Below are 24,734 nucleotides of genomic sequence, written 5' to 3' on the forward strand. Positions count from 1 at the left end.
GTCCGGTCTTTTAGATCGAGTCTAGGATAGAGGTCTAGATGTCTTAGGCATCATAGTTTAGAATAGGTGCGAAGAACTACGTGACTCTGATTCTTGTGGAGGCGGGGATACGTAGGCTTCTTTGGATGAACATCAGACCATCCGAAGACTCGGGTTAAATCGTTTAGAGTCTTAGGATTTGTTGTTTTGTCATATTATATGTTTTGTTGTGTTTTATTACTTTCTTGTATAGACCTTATACCTTTAGCTGTAGCATGGATGTGTTTGTCCACCAGAACTTAGACACCCATTAGGTATGTCACTTATAACCTAGCAATGCTTAGGTGACACTTCTTTCATTTATTTTGTGCGTGATTACTATTTTATCTCCGAGACATGCATGATCAGATAGACGTCTTCTCGGAGATATATGTTCCCATTTCACGTGATTTTGCCTAAAGTTCTTTGAAATTAATAAAAATGGCATAAGAGACCAAGTGTTCACACTCGGACGAATTGGGGGTGCTCTTCAGACCTTCTCCATTTGTAATCAGGCACGGACTCATATATATTTCTAGTTATCCATTGCACAAAGGATTTGATTTTGGGGTTCCATGGCCTATCCATGGATGGCAACTCTGAGTTTATTTTAGGTACCTCTGGGTTTAGGGATTTATCCTTGGATCAAGAGGTATCTCATTTATTGCCACTCGTGCTATGCTATGAGGGTGGCATCCATTTTTTAGAGTTCCTTGGCAGAGCTCTCTTTCATGTGGAGATCTAGAGGATGTAGGGACTCGTTTCCTCATCATCCTCGGATCGGGGTCCACAGTTGTAGATAAATGTATTTAGGTAGATGTGCTTGCATGTGATTGGATGGATGGATGGTTTGTGGATGGATGGTTTATGGAGGCGTGGTTTGTGGAGGGATGGTTTGTGGATGGATGGTTTGTAGAGGGATGGTTTGTGAAGGGATGATTTGTGATTTTGTTGTTTGTGATTGTGTTGTATTTTACATTGAATTAATGACTTCTTATGTAGAGTAGGATGCCTAGTCATCTTACAAGGAGGAAGAAAAAGTTGATGCGAACAGATGAATTGAACCGTAGGAATGAACTAGTGGGGCAAGCAATCGCACTATTAATGGCTGGGGCAGCTGCTATGTTAGTACTCTGTAAAGAATACTACGAACAATATCTTGTTAGAGCTTCCTATGAAAGCCCTTACTTCACGCATCGTACGATCATTACTTTTGTCATCCAATCAGATGAACATTGTCATAACTTGCTATGGATGAACGTCAGCTACTTTCGTCAATTTGTTGAAATATTTAAACGGGCGGGAACCCTGGAAGATACAATCCATTGTAAAGTGGAGGAGCAAGTTTCAATCTTCTTACATATTGTAGCACATAATCCGAGGGTTCGGACTATTAGAGCATGTCCTAGACATTCAAGGGCAACTATTTCGACATATTTCAATAAAGTACTAAAGGCAATTTTGGGTATGCAAGATTTCTTCATCAAACCGCCGACAGGTGAGACACCATCGCAGATTGAGGGGAATCCAAGGTGGATGCCATATTTCAAGAATTGCATCGGTGCAATAGACGGGACATACATACGTGCTAAAGTTTCAGTTGAGGAAAAACCTAGCTACTTTTGTCGTAAGCATTTTATAGCTCAAAATATTTTAGCTGCCTGTGACTTTGACCTAAAATTCACGTATGTCCTAGCCGGATGGGAGGGTTCGGCTTCCGACTCGAGAGTATTAGCGGATGCATTAACAAGGGCTGACAAGATTCCACTTATTCCAGGTACATTGTATATGACGTAGTTCCATTGTAGTAAACAAGTTTCTACTTATTACTAGTTACTGACATAGAATCTATTTTTACTTGTAGGAAAGTTTTACCTCGGTGATGGCGGCTACCCTCTCTTGCGACATTTCGTTAACCAGCATCGTAAGACAGCATACCACCTAAATGAGTGGAGAGGGCGACGTCCAAAAACTAGTAATGAATTGTTCAATCATAGAGACTCATCTTGTCGAAATGTCATCGAGCGCACATTTGACGTCTTGAAGAAGCGTTTCAATATTCTTAATGAAGAACTGATGTACAATTTCGATAAGCAGGTTAACATCTTCTTGGCATGTTGTTGCAACCATAATCATATTCGGCGTTTCATGCCTAATGATTCAATATTAGAAGTTGTGGACAACTTTCTAGCTACACAATTCATGGTACAAACTGTGGAAGATGAGGACATACCACAAGATCCTCCTCAATCAAGGGATGATGTCAAACGAGCAGGAGAGAAAATTAGAAATACAATTACCACACAGATGTGGAATGATTTCAGTGGACGTCATTGATGTTAGGGGAAATTAGAAACACTCCATATATGGTAGGAGTAACTTTGTCATGTTTTGATCTTTGATTATGCTGGTTGTTATATGGTTGTATGACTCTTTTACTCTTTGACTCCATATATGGTTGTATAACTTTGTTATGTTTTTATCTTTGGTTATGTTGGTTCTTATATTGATGTATGACACCTAACAAACATATATGTGCTTTGAATCAGAATGACAACTGCTCCACAAAACTCTCAGAAGAAGGGGAAGAATATTATTTGGAATGACCAAATGGATAAGGTTCTAGTAAATACCCTCATAGTTCAAATCACGGAGAGGTACAAAATTCCAAATGGTTTTAAGGAACCCGCTTACGTAGCTACGACCACTGCAATGAAGAACTTTTTCAACCTCAATCTCAACAAGAAGCACATAAAGAACCGCATAAAGACAATGAAACAAACATACAAGAATGTCAGCATCATCCTCACTAGAAATGGTTTTGGTTGGGACGATGACATGAAAATAGTCACCTGCGAGAAAGAGGTCTACGATGACTACGTCGCTGTAAGAAACACTTCCTCTCAAGATACAATATTCTTATAGTAATACCATATGCACAACTTTGTGAAGCTGTTAGAGGGGTTGGCGGTTTTTTGCAGGAGATCTTGTTGAGGACCGCAAAGTATCTCACAATAAATCAATCTCAAGCGCATCTTTTCATCATGTACGAGGAGGACGAGAGGAGGTCATACATCCGAAGGAAGATGACTCGTTTCATCTGGCAGGAGATGGATGGTTGAGGGAGGAGGTGGCGATGGACGACGTAAATCCATCTTTTCATTTCATTGAAGAATACTTTTATAGCACTTTTTTGTGGTAGTTATGGTGATATGAACTTTATGTTGGTAGTTATGGTGGTAGTTATTGTTATATGAACTTTAAAGTTTTTGTTTTATTTTATCTGTAATGATGCTTTGACCTTTGGATGGTGGTAGTGAACTTGTTATGGTAGTATTAAGGTAAGTGATGGTGGTAGTTAACTTATCAAGATGTTAATTACTTTTAATGGATGTAGTAAACTTGGTGGAATTTCATGGCTACTGTCATATTCTTATCTTACATTTTTGGATGTGATATGTTGTCTTTTTGTTAGGTGAGTATGGGGAAGTAGAAGTATTATGTTGTCTTTAATGGCAGACAGCCTGAGATTTACTATACCTAGCCAGAGTGCCATGAGCAAGTTGACAAATTTAGCGGAACATGCTATCGCTCATATGGGACGTTGGCGGAGGCTCAATCACAGCTAGATACATATTTGGAGAGAGCCAAATATCTGAGCCGCGAAAAGGTTGAGGAAGCGCAAGGGTAGAGGAGATTCCAAATGAAAGGGCAGAGGCAGTGCCACAGGCAGCGACATCGATGGTACCATGGGTGTCCCACTTTCTGTTGGTTCCATTATATTGCTATTAGAATCTGCTTCTTAAGTTTTTTTTAGTATTTATTTGTATTAGTGGACTATTTGGTAGTGCTTAGGGGGGTGTAACTTGCTTTATATGTGGTAAAGAACATATTATGCACTGTTTCTTTTCCGTTTTCTGGCAACTGAATGCACATTCCTGCTGTTTCTTTACTGTTTTTTTTCGTTTCCTGCCAACTGAACGCGCACTCCTACTGCTTTCTTAGCAGTTTCTTTTCCTTTCCATTTCCTTCTGTCACGTCATTTCATTTTCCTTTCCGTTTCCTAGACGCAACTGAACAAACCCTAATTTTGGATCAAACTTGCGGCAATCCTCATGATTTTATATGAAATGTGGCAAAGTATGTACAGACCACACCAAAGGATGATGATCCTAACCCTCTCATCTATAGAAGTTTTCATAATATGCAGCCAGGGTTAGGATCATCCTATGGAAAATGATTTTTGTGGCACGACCTATTATGTAGGGTGTGGTCGAACATTGTGTGTGAGCATCAAGTCACAATTACTCCAATATTTACCTAATTTCATTCTATGGTGTGGGTACTTTCTAAAATATACGGGTTCACACAGCCACACACAGGGGGGAGGCACATATAGCTTGAGGGGGCCATGGCCCCCCATGACTTGCAAAATTCCTTTATATGGTGCATGGCTACCCATGCATGCCAAGCTAGTTTAGTGGCCATGCGCCCCCCCATGACCAATGCAGACAAGTGTAAATTAATTTGGCCCCCCCAACCGTAATTTCCTGGCTCCGCCCGTGGGCCACACATCATATAAAATCACCAAATCCTCTACCATTTTGAGCGAGAGGCGTAACCTCAGCATATAAAATCTCTGATAATAATACATAAAACTGATACGAACCAAAAATGTGACAACTGTCCCACTAGTTGGAATATTATATGGAATGACCTCGTCCTTTTGTTTATGAATACTAGTATCAATCGCACAGACGATGGAACCCATATCGCTCATGCAGCAAAGAGGGTGATTTTTGGCGCGTGGCCCTAGCATTATTCCAACTTTTAATTATTGTGCCTGTACAATACAGCTTGAAGTCTGAGAGATTCTTTCCTCGTTATTTCGTCCTCCTATTGACTTTTGATAAAGAAGACGCGCCAGCTAGAGGCGGTTAGGTTCCGCTTTTCCCTTTCCAAATCCCATTAAAAAATTCAAGAAAATGATATTTACACACCCCTGTTTTAATAATGGCACTCTTTTCTTCATTGAAGATTGCTAAACATCATCCTTAGGCTATTTATTTATTAATGATCACTTCTTGAGCACCATGTGTCCCACGTGGACGTGAACGAGTTCGTTGACTTGAAGGCAAATAGAAATCCAGCCATTCATCCAGTCCAAATTCTAGCTACTTGTGAGTAATTCTAGGGTTCCACATTGGGACATGTACATGCAATCAAGACCGTAGATCTTGGAAACACATGGTCTAGGTACCATACCCACAAAACCAACTGTTTAGCTTTTGTTGAAAGAACCCAAAAAAGGCTTGATAGATCAAGGGCCTAGAGCCATTCAAAAAAAAAATCAAGGGCCTAGATTCATCCAAACAGGTGTTCTTAATGAGCATTTGGCCGGAATAGTGGGCCCCGATCGGACCAAAGGATCCCATCACGTAGACGTGGTACAGGTGGGCCCACAGAGTGTGTTAAGTCAGCATTCATTTAGCATTTACCTTCTCAATTAGTTATCAACTGCCAATTAAGTACATAGTGCCATTATCAAAATAATGGCTGAGGATATCACTCCCTTAAATTGTATAAATTTAAAAGGGAAAACAAGATGTTTAGTTATTGGGAAGTCTAAATTGAAGGGCGCCATTCCAAAAATCAGATGAAAGGGCGCCCCCATTGGTTACTCATCACCGAAATGCATTTATGGCAGCACCTAAAATTGTAAAAAGAAAGAGGTCAGGGTCTCTGAGCTCGAGATCAGGCTAAACTAGAGCTCATAATACACCATCTCCCATAGTTGTTTGACTCATCCAACCCATTCATTCTATAGGACTTCACATAGATAGGGTGTTCCTAACAAACCATCTGCATATCATAATCCTAATCATTCAATCTATAGAAGAACATCTTCTAGCCATCCATTTTAAACCTCCACAAATTATAAACCTAATCATAACCTACAATCCTAACCATAAACATAAACCATAATCCTAGTCATAAATTATAGAATGAATGGGTTGGATGAATCAAACAACTATGGGAGATATAGTTTCTGAGCTCTAGCTCAGGCTGAGCTCAAGGTCAAAAACCTTTTCCTAAAAAAGAAATGCACTTTGGTCTTTGGTGGTGAGTAACCAATGGGGGCGCACTTTCAACTGATTTTTGGAAGAGCGCCCTTCAGTTTAGACTTCCTCATAGTTTATTTACCCCATTTTCTCCCCTAACCACCCCCTTGTAGTGTTAAAAAAAAAAAAGGAGTCATAAATATCCTCGAATGGGGGTGGACCGGAAAATGGATAATTATATCACTTCCCTTTAAGCCTGTATATTAGTCATCCCAGCCAAGTACATGCTCTCTCTGCCAAGCCAAAAAAAGCCATGGATCTATCCATGGCAAAGCTAGTACCCATCGCCCTCCTGATATTCGCAGCCTCGGCAGCATCTGCCGCTCCATCTCTGGCCTACACAAATCACACCGTCGAATGGTTCTTCAACCCCAACACCAACGCCACCTCCACCAATTACTCCGCCTGGGCCTCTTCTCAAACATTCAACCTCGGAGACTTTCTCAGTAAGCATATTTATCCCTCCTCTTTTTCCCTCTCACACCCCCTTATAATCCTAACCCCATTCTCATTTTCTTTCAGTTTTCAACACAACAACAAACCAAACAGTGATCCAGACCTACAACGACACAACCTACACTATCTGCACAGACTATGAAGATTCCGGTAACGACGTATTCGTGTATTCCGCCGGAGAAGAGATCGGAGTTCCGGCGGTGATTCCGGTTCCCTTGACGGAGGTGGGACCCAATTATTATTTTTCAGATGCAAATGGTGGGATCCAGTGTATGAACGGGATGAAGTTTGAGATCGTGGTGGGCAAGGGGCTGGGGCTTCCTCCTAGCCTAAACCAGCCTCCTCCTCCACCTTATGCCGAGCCACCTCCCGATTCGAGTTCACCCAATAACCAGGGCCAAATTACGAACGCACCCTCTCTGAGTGGGTGTTCTAGGGGTTTTGATGGGGTGCCATTTGGTTTAGTTTTTTGGGGTTTTGTTTTCTCTGCTCTATTCGTGGTGTAATGTGGGGTTGGTCGGTACATTTTTTTTGCTTTTTGGCTGTTTGTAGTGTCTGTAATAACTTTGAGTCTCTAGCTTGCCCACTTGGAAAAATAGAAAATGAGGAACTTTCTCTCATTGACATTTCGTCGAATAGCTGGCACGCGTTTACATTTTAATTCTGTCATGGCCCACACCACACATGACTTATTTATTTATCGTGACCGCTTAATGGTGTAGGTCTAAGATACACAATTGACCTTGTTGGTCCTATAAAAGATTTATATGTTCAATTACAATTGACCTTGTTGGTCCTATAAAAGATTTATATGTTCAATTAGGCCCTGTTTGGATCTCAAGAAAAACATTTCTTGAGGATTTTTTTTTTCTTAGGCAAGTTTTTTCATTTCCACACTTGAGGGCAATGATATGGCCTTAGGAAGTAATTCATACGGCAATGCCATAGGCTCTACAGTGGCTCCTTTGTGTTCCACATCTGATGGTAATGGATTCTCAGCCTTGGAGGATCTTGATTCCGATCCAATTCACAATGAAAAGCATCATGGGTAGATTTTTGCACCATCCATGCCTCTGAGTAAAACTCCAGCTCAAAGTCACATATATCATATTGCTCACAAACCCCATGAAAATGAAGAGTGGGGGAGGTAAGCAGAAAGAGCCATCAAAACTTGCAGACGAGCTAGTTAATAAGTAAGCTAAAATTGTAGTGCCTTTCATTGTCGGAGCCTAGCGAGCTTACTAATGGGTTTTGTTGTTTGTTTTTGCGATGGCGATCTTTTCTTTTTTTCATCTTATTGCTTTGTCTGCCCTATCTTCTTTGTGATAGTGTTTGCTTTCAATCCTCATGTATATCTTTTTATTCTCTTTAATGAATTCTAGTCGAGTTCCTTCTTAACCCCAACTTACCCATAAAAAAAAAAAGAGGGGTAAGGATATGGGTATGGCTTAGGAAAATGTCTTCATTTCTAAGTCCGTCCAGCATTCCTCCCTCAGTAGTTTTTGTTGTACTTTTTGTGCATTGGGTTAGACCCTATAGATCTTTAGCCATTAAATAAAAGAAACACATGTATGGAAATTGTGTGGAGCTGCTAGGATGTTGCTGGGGCGATCCATGTGAATATGAGAAAGAGATTCAATGCTAGTCATTTAATGTGCCTTTGCTGGAGAGTTTCCAATTGGTCGTGTTCACTAAAGGCCTTGTTTGGATTGCAAGAATTTTGAAGGAAAAGTTTGGAAAAGAAAAGATCACCAAACTTTCTTATTTTACCATTGTTTGATTGCAGATGAAAAAAAGTAACTTAACCACTGCAGTTCAAGTATTAATTAGAGGAACCTTCGATTTATAATCATATTCCTCTAAATAAGCCACAACAGTATCATTTCCCTATAAATCGTGGAGAAGAAGAAGAAGAATCTAAGAAATTTTTTTCCATTAGAAGTGTTTGGCCTGCCAATCCAAACAGAGCAAGAAGTCTGTTTCCAAGTTTAGCAAGTTTATCCATGATCTGGCAAAGGCAGCATATCGTTATCCTCAGTTAGAAATCATCTATTTATAACTTACAAAATTCTCAAAAGATAATGTATGCACACATAGCAGTACAAGTTAATGTGAAAATAACTCATAAACTAAAGCGGTTGTGCTTCTAATACTTAAAAGAGCTTCCTATGTACTCGGAGTGAGATCGTGCCAAGCAAACATGAAGTTCTTGTAAACAAAACTCCCACTACCCAAGTACATAAAAAAACCACCAACCCATTCTTAAATATCATAATCAATCGAGCTTTGGTAAGAGAATTATCTAAAATATCTATTAACCCCATACTAGTGGCATTACCAAAGTACATAAAAAAAATGCACCAACCCATCCTTAAATATCATAATCAATCGAACTTTGGTAAGAGAAATATCTAAAATATCTATTAACCCCATACTAGTGGCATGATTCTTAAAGACCATAATCAGTATAGCTTCTCTACTATCATTGCTTCAGTTTTTATGTGCAATTATTGTATGTCCTTCGATCTTTCTACCACAACCAAGTACTTGATCTTGGGCCCTGTTCGTTTGAGATTATAATCACCGACGGTGATCCCCCAAAACCAATTATTAGACCTAAAATTAATGTAATTTGAGTTCAATAATCAGTTTGGAGGCCCACCATCGGTAGTCATAATCTTAAACGAACAGGGCCTTAGTAAGTTTGGAATCTAATGACCGCTTATATAGACCGTTGCACTGTTATCACAACAAAACATCATTTATCTCAGAATTATGTCTACAATTTGCAGCCCTATAGTAAAATTCCTCGACTAAGTCGTTTGCAAGGTGGCTTCATAACATGCTATACATTCTACTTGTATTGTGGATGATGCGGTAATTATTTGCTTGACACTCTTCCATGAAATAACACCTCTAGCTAACATAAGTACCTAACTATATGTCCATTCTAAATTATTTATCCATTCTAAATTATTTGCAAATAGCACAAGATTTTCTCTACAGTTATCCAGTATTCTAAAACTGGATTAGGCTGAAACCTTTTGAAGAATGTTTACTATGAAGGCCACATCAAGTTGGGTTCTAACTTGGGCATATATTAAACTTCCAAAAACATAGGCGTACGGTTTGTTCTTCATAGTCTTCTTTTCAACATCATTGGTCTCTATTGAGTTTATCACCCTTTCACATGGGTACCTCACAAGTTAAACATTTTTGCATGTTCTAGGCTACATGGATAGACTATACATTACTAGATGACACACCCACCAAATACACAAATGGCGAAAACTTGTGAATAGTGGGAGTGCACTAATAGTGTTAATCTAAGAACTCCATTTTATGTGCAATCCAAGATAATTATGAATGCAAAGGAGGTTATGAATGTAGCCAACGAACTTTTTAGATGGTCGTTCAAGACATTCGTGAGTACCCTTAAGATAAGATTGGATAACCTTAAAGTGAGTTGACCAAAGAGGCCTTTATGAGCATTTTTTTTAACTCTTGAAATTTGTACTCTTGATAATGCTCACTCAGAGGTCATTTTAAAAGCAACATATCGAGTCTGGGAGATATAGTGACCTAGCAGGGTCAATTGGTAAGAACTAAGATTTGGTATTAAGTGTCGTCTTGTGGTGGATGGATGACACATTATGTATCTATACCTTGAGTTTGGTATGGCTGTAAAAGTGTGTTAAGACCCTATTTTTCCAAGTACTCATAGAAATAAATGATGGATAGATTCGGATTATACTATCCATATTTAAGTTTCATGTGAGAATTCTTATGAGTAGATTCTAAGTAGAGGGAAATTTGATCAATACATTAGGGGATGAGAATAAAGTAAAGATTGAGATCATTATCGTTTTTGTTAATTTCTGAATATGAGTTTCATTAGTTCAGAAACTTTACTTCATAAAACTTGGTTCTTTCAGCTATAAATCATAGTTCGGAAGCATGGCGAGTTCTTTCTTATTTTTCTTTCTCATTCAGTATGTAAGTGATTCTTTATCAAGACAATCCATAAAGATTCTGATTGATTTCTTTTTATGATAATTATTGAATTACCTCACATGAGAATAAGATAATCAGCGATATTGGAGATAAGCAAATTTAATGGATAAGAACTTATCAATGAGTGACTCAAACATTAAGCCATATATCTGCTTGATGGATTGGTTGAAAGGAAAGTTCTCAATTCATTTGATTCAACTGATTCCAGTATTTGCATGGAGTACATTAAAGGAAAACATATAAAGGTAAGGGTTTAAGGGTGTCACTTAGAGTATCGGTCCACTAAAAATCATTTGTGATAAGATCAGTAGACTTTTTCTAACTCTGAAGGTTAGTGAAAGAGATCATTAATCTCTGACCCTTATAGTTTAATTTTTCCAGCAATTGTTGTTTATCTCTTTAAATGAAGGCTAGAAGTTGTAGTCTGACGATTTTGGACTTATATCTGTAAGAGAACAGTATTGCTGAAAAGTAAGACTGTACTCTTATGGACAAGATGATGAGCATGTCGTGTAAATCATCTTTACTTGATGGGAGATGCATTAAAAACGGCGGCGCAAATCCCAACTCAGATTTCCTAGTATAGTTACACTTGAGACCACTTTAGTCTCAATAGAAAATCGGTGTTGGTGTATTTGCACATATGATGATTTATTGACCGAGGCTATAGTCTACAATCACCAAATAAGGAAAGTTGGACCCTAAAACAAGGAGCTGATATTTAAGTGATTATCTTAAGGGTTTTGGTTTTCTTGTCCTACAGATAGTACTTGTATCTTGAAGATTAGATACGTCGAGCTTGCAATAATAGCGACCTTAGTGGGAGCATCATGATCCCATCTCATCCCATGAAGCCATAATGGGTGATCAGTTGGCTCGGTGGCTTGACACCATGAAGGAAGAGCTGCTCTCAATAGAAAGAAAATAAATTTGGAAACTCGGTGAGTTGTCAAATAGAGTCAAGCCAGTTGGCTGTAGATGGATCTTTTAAGACCAATGTTTGACTCCACAGATGGCATTGAGATGCATAAAGTAAGACTCATTGCAAAAGGCTACACTGAGAAGGGAGATAGACTACGAAGAGACTTTCTCTCCAATTTCAAAGAAAGACTCTCTATGGAAAAGCATGTCTTTGGTGGCTCCTTTTGTTCTAGAGTCGCACCAGATGTCTCGGTAGTGATACTTAAAGTTTTCACATATTAATAATAGGATTTGAGTTCAATAAAGATGTCATAGATAAATAAATATATCTTGGGGACAATGGGAGGGATACTGTCACTTTAGTATTTGTGAGTTAATGGTGCACTACTCTCAAGTAGTATTATTTTGTCCATGTTGTATTGAAACCAAGCAAGCGCAAGATCCTGCCCTGAGTAATTCTTCCACCCAAAGGTGAAAAATTGCTCTAGTGTCATGTTGACTGTGTCTTGGAAGGAAACTTGGTATAAAAGATCTAGGTGGAATATTTTAGTCCATGTTCACCTAATTAAGACTTAAAGGATTATTGAGAATATGTCAGAATCGTATAATGACAAAGGTCCTTGAATTATCAACATGGATAATTGCCCCAGTAGTGGTTCCCCTTATTGTTAGTGATGGTATATTCAGTTAAGTTTGTAGGTCACAGGATCGAACATGAGCATATAAAGAGAATCCCTTATAGTTCCGCAATTGGGAATCTCATAAATGCTTGAGTTTGCACCTGTTTCGGCATAACCTATGTGGTAAGCAAGCTTAGAAGGTACCAATGTTATCTTATGAGTGGATCGTTGGGAAGCTACCAAGAAGGTAGTGTGTAAGGGACTGAAGGCTGACATACAGTATATCAAATGACCCTAACAAAATTGGTTGATCTTATTTTGACTTCGTAATTGTCGGACACCTAGAATTCTGCTTAAGGGTATTTTAGCAGAAATTCTTGAATCATGGAAGAACGTAAGATATACACCATTAGTTCCTTCCACCTTGGGTTTGGAGTTTATGGTGTATTATAAGGCCTTAAGCTATTCTTTGTAGTTGTGGAATTTTATCTTAGGGTGTTACCTTGTTGATAATCGACAAGTTATTGAGTACATGTTGTGATGATTGCGTTGCGGTTTTACTTTTCCAATAACGACAAATAAAGTAAGGAGTCAATGTGTTGACATGTTGTCGTGAGGAAGATAATTCGGGATCAATTAATGTCTATTGAGTACATGAGTATCGCACTTATGTTAGCAGATCCAATAACGAAAGGCTTACCACTTGATGTCGTTAATGACCATATCACGCGCATAAGATTGGTGGGTAAGGCCGATTATGTTGATTGGTGGAAGTCTGCATAAAGTTTTTAGACATTGTAATGTGATCACTGTTGAGATCTTGATTCAGATAATTAAAGTTATCTGCTTATTCCATTATTTGTATTGTGCACATTGAATGGATATTTTGAAAGCAGAATGTCGGTAATGATATAAAGTGGACCATGTCTTAATTCATGTTGATAAGTTTGCTAGCTTTGTTACCATGGGGAGGTCATTGGACAATTTAATAGTCCAATGATTACATGATCAGTTGTTAGTACACTTATTGAATGGAATGTAAGGAAAAGTTTTTCATGATTAGTAAGTGTTGCAAAAGGTGTAAGGCCCATGCAGGCCAAGTGGGAGACTATTAGAAATTTCTATCGTTGAAACATTCTAACCTTGTTTGTGGCCTTGCATTAGGCAATCCTTTGCATAAAGGAAACTAATCAACATATTTGGAAACTTCTTAAAAGGCAAGTTAGTACTAAAGAAACATGATAATCTTGTGCTAAAGAAGCCAAACGAATTTCTGCTATCTTTGGAAGTTCTATGGGAGCTTCATTGCTTATAAAAGGAGACTCTTTGTCCATCTTCCTCCCATCCATCAAGTGTTCCATCTCCTTCACAAGAAAACACATCAAAAGTGAGGTTTCCCATAAGCCTAGTGATGGGAATGAAGAAGAGAAGAACAAGGGGCGTTTCTAGGCCGATTCCGTGCTCAGAAAAGCGAACGTCTGCATTGGATTACAAGCTCCAAAGGTACGACTATGGAGAAAGGTACTTCTAACCCATCTTGTTTGAATTCGATTTTTTCTTTGTTTTTCATTGCCAAAGATCCAAAGGGATCATAAAGTAATGTTTTAAATTAACATAATGAACTTGGATCTACTTGGTTTCATGACTCTAGTGCCTTGACTGAGACAATAGAATCTATAGTCCTTTGGCCTTTCTAGGTACCCTATTAAATAACAACTTATAGTTTTGGGGTTTAATTTCTGTTCATGCAAGTTATAGAGCTTAGCTTGAGCTGGACAACCCCAAACATGAAGATGCCTTAGACAAGGCTTTTACTCCCAATCCAGAACTGAAAAGGTACTTTTGGGACTAATTTGCTAGGAAGCATATTCAAGATATAGACAATTATTTCAAGAGTCTCTCCTCACAATGATTCAAGAAAGGGCGAGTCGATTAACATTGTCTATCCGGGGCATCACTATTCTAGTTAACTCAGCACGATGTATTAAAGGAAATTTGTGAAATGACCCAAAATCTGGCCTGACACATCTACCATTCCCCACCTCGATCAGACCTTACAATCTTAGCTTTGACAATTTTAACCTCAGCCATGACTAGTTTAAAGAAATTTCGAATATTGGATTTTTCATGGATCAAGAAGATGTAACCATACCAAGAAAATTCTTAGTTCAACCAAGATGGCTACGAAATAACAATGACCGGTAAGAGTTATATTTCAAATAGGACCACGAACTTCTGAATGGATAATCTCTTGAAGTTTTTTACTACGGTTTGCACAATCTTTATAGTCCTTTTCATTTTACCCTTTATGCTATTAGTGAATGCATTATAGGTATCAAAATCTAGTTGGTTGAGGATTCCATCTCTTCCCAATCGCTCAATTCTTTCTTTTAAAATGTAGTCTAAACATTTGTAGCATAGCACATGTGAACCTTCATTTGATAGTGCTCATTTGGTCACAACACAATTTTCAATATTCAAGATTAGATGTTATTGAACAACATTCAATCTACATAATCCATCAACCAAACAACCATTTCCAGCACCACAACAACTGCAGACAAATCAAATAAATATACAGATAGAATAATTCTAGAGAGGGAAACAAGATTCCTTCTCATGGAAGGTACAAATAAAATATAACCTAAATCTAAGAGCGAATATGATATCAGCTGAATCCTAACGACTCCAATGGGCTTTGGCGCTCTGCAACCACTTCTATGCCATCATCTTCACCCAAACCATGCATAGGGTAGGGGCAACCATTTGTAATTCATTTTATGGGATTGGCCCCCATTTTACACCTCAGAATTTGATGGGCAATGCCACCATATCCATCCAAACCCATGCAATAGGGTGGAGCCAACTATTTTTGCACCAATTTTTGATGTAGTGGAGCCCACCATATCCTTCACAAATCATTCATGGGGTAGGGCCCACCATTTCACACCATATTCTTTTTTGGGGTGGGGCCACCAAATCAAACCTCATGTTTTGATGGCGGGTCCCACCATCTTCAACAAAACCCATGCATAGGTTGGGGCCCTCTATTTTACTCATATTTTGATGGGTGAGGTCCATCATTTTACACTCATGCATAGCATTTGCCACACCTCTTTCTCTTCTTCTAAAATTACTGAAGATGATGGCCCTTGGAATATTTGTCCACTTAAGTATATATACTAGAGGGTTTCTATTTTCTAAAGAGGTTGTATTAGGTTTGGGTTCTTTAGGGTTTTGCTAACGAGTGCCCTAAGGTCACTTGTTAAGGTGCATTGAAAATGGTATTTTACACATGTTTTGATAATAATAGTCACAGATTATGAGTATTTTTATCAAAAAGTGTGTAAAATGATTGAAAAATATCATTTTACTAAATATAAACTTCCACCAAAATCTTCCTCCACCCTGCAATAATAAATGTGAGCCACGCTGAATAGATAAAATTGCTGTCTTGACCTGGACCGCAAAATTCATATATTGATAGTTCACAATATCACATTAATTGGACCCCTTTAAATCTTTTTAATTATATTTTTAAATTGGGATTTGCTAGCGTCCATGGCAGAAGCATTTTTACACTGGGGTGGGGGGGGGGGGACTAAGATAATTACACTAATTTACACTTTGGGGGACGGACTAATTTACACTATAAAAAGGATTTTGCAAGTCATTTTGGTGGCCACGCTATATGTGCCTCCGCCCCTGTTTGCAGATGACCTGATACATGTGAGAGCAGACGAATCGCGAAATGCCTTCTGCGATGGATGCTAGCAAATCCCTTTTAAATTATATATGTTATTTTTATGGGATTTGCTTGGGACCGTCACCGAATCCAGTTCGTGAGATAGCTGTTGCATTAGAGAGCAGCCACCTCATAAAAAGACAAAATCTACTGAAAAGGGAGCCTATGTGGCTGCTCTCTCACGCAACAACCAGTCCACGAAATGCCTTTTGCAATTGTCCCTAGCAAATCCCTACTATTATCAAATACCACCACCACCCCCCAGATAAACCTTTTATGAAATCAAATACCACCCGCCAGATATCGTGGTGATATTGGGCATCTAATTACAACTTTGGTCTTATGTCTCAACATCATAATACGTTGTTTAATGAAACAAGCTCTTTAAATAAAGAGTGCGCCCATAAAAAGCGAGGTAAAACAAGCTCTTTAAATAAACAGTGTGCCCATATACTGACTATCAATTGTCATTTCTAGAGTTTCTAACATTGATGAATTCATAGCATAGCATATGGGTTTGTTGTACTACGATCGAGAAAAAATCTAACAAAAGAAGATTGATTTGAATTTCCCGCTCAATATTCTCTCTCTTTCTCTCTATCTCTCTATCTAATATAGCAGCATAACATAAACGTTAGAGAATGTGACAACAACCCCACCACCTTTCCCATCTTCTTACTACTTACTACTAAAAGTCTAAAAGCACAAAACTATGGTACAAAAATGTACAATACAAACAGAAATCAGTAACTGAAAACACAGAAAATCATAAAAAGAGAAGAAGGGAAGATGGAAGAGAGAGCGTTCTCATTTATTTCTTATCCGTATTAAATTGTCCATGACGCCTGTAAGTTAGTAAACCATCACTTTCCTTCGTCTGACCCGTTTCTCTTTCCATGGAAAATGATTTCTCTTCTGTAACTTTCCTGACAAGTTCTCAGACGGGATAAAAAGTAAAAAAAGGATTACCCTTTTTCCAGTTCTTTGTTTTTTTACAGAACGAGGAAAATAAAATACCTCTCTAGGAAAATTTTCACAGACTCAACAAAAGGTAAAGTATTTTCAGAGTCCCTGTCAAGATAGTACACGTGGGTAGCTCACCTAGCTCACCTAAAAGCTCTTCCCCCTATGGAATCCAACAGACGAATAGCATCTTGTCACGTGAAGTCCCATGTGAGCGTCTGACACTAGATCCCCACAGACCCCCTCATCATAAAAATTCCCATGCTACCGTCACTCGCGACTGAACCCATAAAAACTTCACGCAAGAGCGCATCTAAAATATCCCGTTCAATCTCGACCACAATCTCCTCCCGCTCATCATAAAAACCGGAGCAGCATGTTCGGGTGCGCACGTTAGCCGAGTCGGCGCATTCTAGCAAGTCGTGTCCCACGAGGGCGTCTATGTCTTGGAGGGTCTGACAATTAGCGGATGGGAAACTTGTGATGTGGGCCCAAATAAGGTCTAGTAGGTGGGCCCCAGTTAGCTGACGTGGCGGAGTGCGGACCCAGAGTGGGACCCAGGGCTTTAGGTTTAGATATGGTTTGAGGATTTTTACGAGGAGTTGGTCGACGAGTTGGAAGAGGAGTTTTCTGTTGGGTTTAGGGAGGTCGTTGTTGTGGGCCCCACTACGTTCAAGGAGGTGGAAAAGGGAGGGGTTTAGGGGGTGGGAAGGGGAAAACCAGGGGGTGATTGAAATAGGGGTTTTGGTGTGGACCCCAGTACGTTCAAGTATTAGTGTAACGTACCGGAATTCCGGACCGGTTCGGTCGTCTCGGTTGAAGAGTAGAGGGTCGTACAAAGGGCGCGAGGAATTAGGTAACGGTGGAGTCGGTTTTGATGGAACACCACCTTGTTGTTGCTGTTGTTGTTCTATCTGGACACAAACGTAACAACAAAGCAAAGAACCATAATGCTTTTAATTTCAAGAAGACATGGCAAAAGCCAAAGACTGTAAGTAAATAAGGAGATTTTATATGGGGTAAGGGCTTATAGTCCCTTATTTTTCAAAAATGGACCACATCATAGGATGACCTAAACCGTCCGGGTTGTGATAGAACACAAGGTAAATAGGTTTTTACACTAAAATCATTTCCATAGGATGATCCTGGCCCTCCGATCTAAAGAGGGTTTCCATAATATGCAGTTCCTCTATAAATTGGACGGTTTGGATCATCCTATAGGGTGGGCTTTACTATACTTATTGAAAAATACTAGACTATCGGCTACCCAACAAATAAAAACTCGTAAATATGAATGTACCAAACCCGAGTTTCGTTATTGACTCGCCCGAGTCAATGCCGAGTCGAACGAGTCAATGACAGAGGTTAAAGAGAACATGAACGGCAATAAAAATAGGAAAAACCTATTACCGGCTTTTGAGTTGAAGGTGGATGGATTGGAGTTGAAGATGTTTCCTTGCATTTCTTCTTGGAAAGAGTTGATTTTGGCACTACAAAGGTTTCTTCATTCAAGGGTGGTTTCTTGAGTCGCCCTGTGAATCTCTCCGAGTTGGCTTTTTTGCATTTGAACGTCCGTCCAAGTGGCTGTTGAGAGCTTGCCTTTGTTGAATCCTTCAAGGGCATTTGTTGTGCTTTGGACGTGAATTTGGGCGAGTTTGAGATGGGTTCTTCTGGTACTGAAAATCTGGCTTTGGATTCTAAAATTCGAATGCGAGGAGAACATGACTGAGTCGAATGGGTCGATTCATCCTTGTGTCTGGTTGAGACTCGCTTAGTTTCACTTTCAGTGTTACCCTTCTTTCTACTCACGTTTGTGATATCGACACCCACTTTTCTGCCAATGTTTTCCTTCACCTGCTTCACAATCTCTCTTGCATACTTGCTGGGACTTTTGTTCTCTTCGTAATAGTATTTCCCATCTTTCTTTCTTGCTTTTCTAGAATAATTGAATTCTGATATCTCCATGTTCTCTTTATTCAGTTGGAGAGAGAGCCTTGGATCTACATCTGACCTTCTCGCCGACGATATTCTCGGCGTGTCCGGTAAAGAGCGAGAGCCGGACTCGTACCGAGTCGACTCAACGAAATTGATGTCTTTCAGAGGTTGGCGAGCTTTGACTGGGGAAGGAGAAAGACGAGTTGACTCGTCAGGAAGGATATCAAGACCCATCAAACGGGCAAGGAGATTGGGTGTTCTTGACCCTTGTGAGCTACTACTACTTTCTTCTACTTCTGTTCTTGGGACGAGTCGAACCCCAATCTAGTAAAAAAAAATAGCAAATTTTAGATCAAACATGACATGAACTTTTACATGGAAAGAAATAAAATCATCAAAACAAACCCAGAAAAGTTAACAAAGGTTTTTTTTTATGGGCAATTAAAGATAGCAAAGGTTGACATGACAATGTAGCATATTTATGGGGTCTAATCCCATAGACATGCAAGGAAAACTACAAGGTTTACATAAGCATTCAGAGCAATGTATCTGAATTTTTATAGGCATAGTGAAGAATCTAAATTTACTTACTGGTATACCAACTTCTATGACTGATGAAGAAGGATCATTTTGTAACTCCAAGCTGTTTCTTGGTGCTTCAACACCTAAATTATCAAACCCACATCTCCAAATTTAAAAACAACTCTTAGAACAAAAACCCCATATCAATCAAAAGGAGAAAAAGGCAGTAAATAAAATCTAACCTTTTACAATGGGTTCCAATAGAAATGAGTCATCAGTTTTACTACCACTTCTCTGTCCCTCCTGCTGAGAAATGCACTGAGATTGATGAAAATCAAAGAGGTTTAAAACCCCACTCATGCACCCTGGACTCTCTCTATCCCCTCTCCTCATTGATCTGCTCCAGTACCATTCTCTACCCATTGCAAAAGTGAAAAGAAAAAAAAAGAAAAAAAGATAGAAAATAAAAGCTTCCTTGTACAAAAAAGACCCCCTCCTTCAACTCCGGACTATCAGAACCAAGTCAGTAGATAAAAAGAGAAGGGTGTGGAGATATCAAAAAAGAAAGGAAATATTCTTATTGGAGCGTAAAAAGCGGATCGATCGAGACCTCAGGAGAGAACATTTAGAACAAAACGAACGTTAAATGAAGGACTACAATCTCAAACTGTTATCTACACACACAAACATGAAAAACCCATCACAAATCTCTTATTGGGAATTGAAATCCATGAGTAAAATCAACAGAGAAGATGACGAAAGGGCCATGCTCGATCCCCAACGCTACAAAAACGGAAAAACCCTTGTATTATAAATCATTTCTCATCCCGAAATGCCTATCATCTTTTTAAAATATGATGTTTGTGTCCCCCTTAGAACTTATTTAACACTAAAACTACTGTTTTGATTGATTTAAATAATGTATTTCTTTTAGTAGACTGTAGAGTGTAACTGACATGTGTCGTCACTTTCCATCAGCCAATTCAAATTACAAAGAAACGGAAATGGAACCGCAAAAACGGGCTTAGGGGTTTCTTAAATGAGGCCTGTTTTTTTTTTTCAATGTTTTGTGCAGTAAATAGAGGAGGGAAAATTCATCTAATGGATGAGTACTATGAGGTAGAGGAATACGGTTTGAGGACTATCAATTAAACCCAGCACGTGATTTTGAATTTAGTAATGCTTGGTCTTGTTTTGGTGACCAAACACAAAAATGTCATCTGATTCCTCTAGTTTTTTGTGACACAACATAAGGACAGTCCCAGATAAATATTGTGGGATCAAGGTTTAAAATTTCGGTTTTTCGGACCCCACCGAAATACGAAATTTCGGCCGAAATTTTTTAACAATTTTTTTTTTTAATGCCATTAAAATGAAATTTCAGACGAAATTTGGAATTTCAGCGAATTTCGGTTTCAGTCCCCACCGAAATCCGAAATTTTGGATTTCGGTCGAAATTTAAAACCATGTGTGGGATACAATCTGAGATGAAGAGAGTGGAATTTTCATTCATTTTCTCTTTTTTGGTTTTGTACCCACCCTAATACTGAAATATACTCCTTGCTACATATGGTAATGGTTGGCCATTGGCGGGAAACAGTCCCATAGAAGGGATTATTGATTTTTTATTTTTTTTTAATGGCAATGACTTAAAGGTATTGTTGGGTTTTTTTTTCTTTAATTTAAGAATAAAAGTCATTTAGAATTTCAAAATTATTTTACAAAATAGGTATAAAACAAGGTGGTTGATGACAGTTTTGGTACATTCCTTACCATCATCTCTTGTGTGATCTATTAGATTGCCGGAATGGAATTGGGATCTGATTCGAATATTTCTGCCTAATTCCGGCATTTTTGTTTTAAAAAAAACAATGGTATCAGCAGGGGCGGAATTAAATGGAGAAAAAATGACGGAATTTGTTTTCTTCCCCCAAAAGGTGGTATTCTGATTCCGTCCCAATCGGAAAATGGAGTTTTTATTAGAATTTTCTTGAATTTGAATTTTATTTTTTATTTTTTATTTTTTTTTCTTCTTCCGTTTAAGGGAGGAATTGAATGGGAATCGGAATGTGACACCAACTTCTATTCCTGAATCTGGCAATCCAAACAAGGAAAAACTCTTCTTATCTTCTAGGGAGAAACATGGGGGGGACACTGAGACCTTCCACTTTCCTTTCAAGGAGGTGGGACTCACTTTGCATTTTCAGCCCTTTCATATATTGAGAATTTTCTAAAGTATTTCTGAATATTCTCAATATATTCGGATGTAGGACCTACCTCATATTATTTGCATATAGGCCTGTATATTGCAATATTTAAAACCCCGGTACCATGTCACGTCTCTTCTTTGATGCCTTACAAAGGTTTATGTGGTCATATTTTAGATGATAGACATTGGATGACGACCAGTCGTTTGACTTAAAAGTGCACGCCAAATTGTGACCTCACCTCAATCTCCCCCGTACATCCAATTCATTAAGATCGCTCAGCTAGCCGGTCCCACAGTACAAACTAACCTTGGACCAATAGGATCTTCTCCCTTTCCATAGGGAATTGTGCCCATTTCATTCATTTAATAATGGAAAAATTACATTTACACCCTATCTAGTTTCTGACACATCCACTTCTACCCCTATAGTTTAAAACGTGACAACTACAACTCCTCCAGTTTCAATTTGTATAAGGTAGGCCCCCTCAGTTAACGATTCGTCCACAGATTGAAGGGTTAGGATGATCCGATGGAGCTGATTTTTTTGGCACACCCTATCTATGTCAGGACCCATCAAATGAACGCTTTGGATCATCCAAACGATTTGGGCCTACTGTGTTTTTTGTAGTGTTTGGATTCGGGTATGGGCCCACATTGTTTGGATGATCCAAAACGTTCATTTGATGGGCCCTGACATAGGTAGGGTGTGCCCAAAAAATTAGCTCCACCGGATCATCCTAACCCTTCAATCTGTGGATGAACCGTCAGCTGAGGTGGCCTACCTTGTACAAATTGAAACTACAGGAGATGTAGTTGTCAGGTTTTAAACTATAGGGGTAGAAGTGGATGTGTCAGAAACTAGAGGAGGTGTAAATGTAATTTTTCCTTTAATAATTGTATACCATGATGAAAACCAAATTGATTCAAAAATCCCACTAATACAATCGACAGCGGTTTTGAGAATTAGTAACAAGATTGCCTATTATTAGTAATTTTTGTATCTCTAAGTATTAAGCTTATAATCTTTTGACCCTTCGATCAAACAGTTAAGAACATTATATTAATGCAATTGTTTTTAAGATGGCCCATCAGTTGTGGTGTGGGCCCACCTAGTACACTAGTCCTCTCACAGCTCATTCCCAACCTTCTTTTTCAATTTCACCCATCAATCAAAGAACCCTTCTTTCAAAAAAAGAAAACACCCTCCACAAGAAAAAAGGTAGCTTTTCAAATTTCAAAAGTAGAGCTAACTTTAGGAAGTATATATTAGCAGCTCTTTGGTTAAGATGATCATATCAAGATACACGTACAAAAGACCAGGAATTTTTTTGGGCTGTTCAGTAGTTAGAGAAGGCGACAAAGAGAGTAAGGAATGGGAGCCTGCCAACCCTAACCACTCTTTCACCAATCAATCAGAAAAATCAAGAATCAATCAAACAAACAAAGAAAAAAGAAGTAAAGGAGCGTCTGTAATAGTCTGTGGTTCCTTGTATCTATCTGACTATCTGTTCATATGGGTTTTCTTTGTTTTCTAAACAGAAACACTTCCTGCCTTTCCAAACTTTCCACATATCGAAAATCCAAAAAAATAAGACATATTGTATTAGAGAGAGAAAGGTAGATGGTGGTAGTTGAGTACATGAGATGAAAAAACAGAAGAAGAAACAATTCCACTCTGCAATCATTTGGTTGATTTTTTTTTTACTCATCTTACTACTATCTATGAAGAGTAACTATCAAAACACTTTTAAGATTACTAGTTTAACACCATCATTACTTCACTTTCCTTTTCTTTCTTTTACTTTCTCTCCCTTTCCACGGGAGGTTGGAGCCTTTTTTCGAGAAGATAAGGTCAAAACTAATAATGATAGTGTGGTCAAGCTCCTCTCTCTTCATTGCTCATTGGTGTAGGGTATGCAGCAGGGCCATTATCCGAATGACATCGGTTGTATCTTTCTAAAATCTTTAATGCTCTGTATGATTGTCAGGTTTTTTTTGTCCCCGGGAGTTATGTGGGAGAAAAAAAAAATACCCCGGGAGATAGGTGGGAAAAAAAAAGTCCTGGAAGTATCTGGTAAAATAAAAATCCCATGTTTGGTTATGTGGGAGAAAAAAATACCCTGGGAGATATGGTGGGAAAAAAAAAACCTTTGTTTGGTTGCTTGAACTGTTGGGTAGAAAAAAATTCTTCTCAAGCTTATTTTTGGTTACTGAGTTTATTTTTGTTCCTGGGGTTATCTTGGGATGGGATGAAAAGGCAATCATTACAAAAGTGGGATTAAAAAATTCACCCCACAAGTAATCATTACAAGAGTGGGATTAAAATAAACCTAATGCTAAAAGGCAACCAAACATGGGATGGGACCGAAATTTAACTTACTCTCCCACAAAACTCTCAGGAACAAAAAAAACCCGGCAACCAAACAGAGCATAAAACGCAGTTCAATGAATATAATACCATAATTGCCCTTATTTAAGAGTTAAATTTTCGAAAAAGCTGCCTATTTGTTTCAAAATTTACTCATGATATATATTTGTCTTTTTCTTTTCTTTTGGAAATTATTTCCAGTTTGTTTTAGATTATGACAACTGATTGTGGAGATTTCCCAACCAATTATTGGACCGAAAATTGCACTAAATTTGAGTCCAACAATCGGTCAGGAACTCTACAATTGGTTGTCATAATCTTAAATAAACAGGCCCTACATAGGGTGTGTTTTGGATTTTGAGAACAGATTGTGTCTCCAAAACTGATTATTGGACTCAATTGGTTCTTAAAATCCAAAGGAAACAAGGGTAAATGGCCTGTTCATTTTGGATTTTGAGAATTGGTTTTGAGTCTAAAACTGATTATTAGACTCGAAATCACATTTAATTTAAAATGGAATAATCAGTTTTGGAATCACAATCAGTTCTCAAAATCCAAACAAACATGGACAAAATTAGGATGGCCATTTGGAGTAAGGAAATACAAGGGGCCTATTAAATTTAGAGATTTCCTAGGGACCATGGCAGACGGCATTTCGCAGGCTGGCTGTTGCAAGAGAGAGCAGCCACATAGGCTCACTTTTCAACAGATTTGTCTTATTCATTTAATTTATCCTATGTGGCTGCTCTCTTATGCAAGAGCGCTAAATGCCTTCTGCCATGGTCCCTAGCATAAATTTATTATTATATGAGACATTGAACTGATTTATTTGCCCTCCACA

General features: G+C 38.5%; 3 protein-coding genes across 3 annotated transcripts; 2 read left to right on the plus strand and 1 right to left on the minus strand.

The window, feature by feature from the left end:
- The first annotated feature begins 1,122 nt into the window (after positions 1-1,122).
- Positions 1,123-2,355, plus strand: LOC143888709 (uncharacterized). The gene is made up of 2 exons (XM_077393134.1): positions 1,123-1,795; positions 1,883-2,355. The coding sequence occupies exons 1-2, from the start codon at positions 1,123-1,125 to the stop codon at positions 2,353-2,355; spliced, it is 1,146 nt and encodes a 381-aa protein (XP_077249249.1).
- A 4,005-nt stretch (positions 2,356-6,360) lies between these two features.
- Positions 6,361-7,232, plus strand: LOC143887176 (early nodulin-like protein 18). Its single transcript, XM_077391277.1, has 2 exons — positions 6,361-6,586; positions 6,663-7,232. Exons 1-2 carry the CDS (start codon positions 6,394-6,396, stop codon positions 7,100-7,102), a joined length of 633 nt encoding a protein of 210 aa, XP_077247392.1. The 5' UTR covers positions 6,361-6,393; the 3' UTR covers positions 7,103-7,232.
- A 9,713-nt stretch (positions 7,233-16,945) lies between these two features.
- LOC143887177 (uncharacterized) lies at positions 16,946-20,116 on the minus strand. Its single transcript, XM_077391278.1, has 4 exons — positions 19,559-20,116; positions 19,386-19,459; positions 18,270-19,118; positions 16,946-17,773 (listed from the first exon to the last, which is right to left on the minus strand). Exons 1-4 carry the CDS (start codon positions 19,737-19,739, stop codon positions 17,084-17,086), a joined length of 1,794 nt encoding a protein of 597 aa, XP_077247393.1. The 5' UTR covers positions 19,740-20,116; the 3' UTR covers positions 16,946-17,083.
- Positions 20,117-24,734: the final 4,618 nt, after the last annotated feature.

The sequence above is a fragment of the Tasmannia lanceolata genome, unplaced genomic scaffold (assembly GCF_043159265.1).
Source record: "Tasmannia lanceolata isolate RefF3 unplaced genomic scaffold, GAP_Taslan_0.1 ptg000012l, whole genome shotgun sequence".
Classification (NCBI taxonomy): Eukaryota; Viridiplantae; Streptophyta; class Magnoliopsida; order Canellales; family Winteraceae; genus Tasmannia; species Tasmannia lanceolata.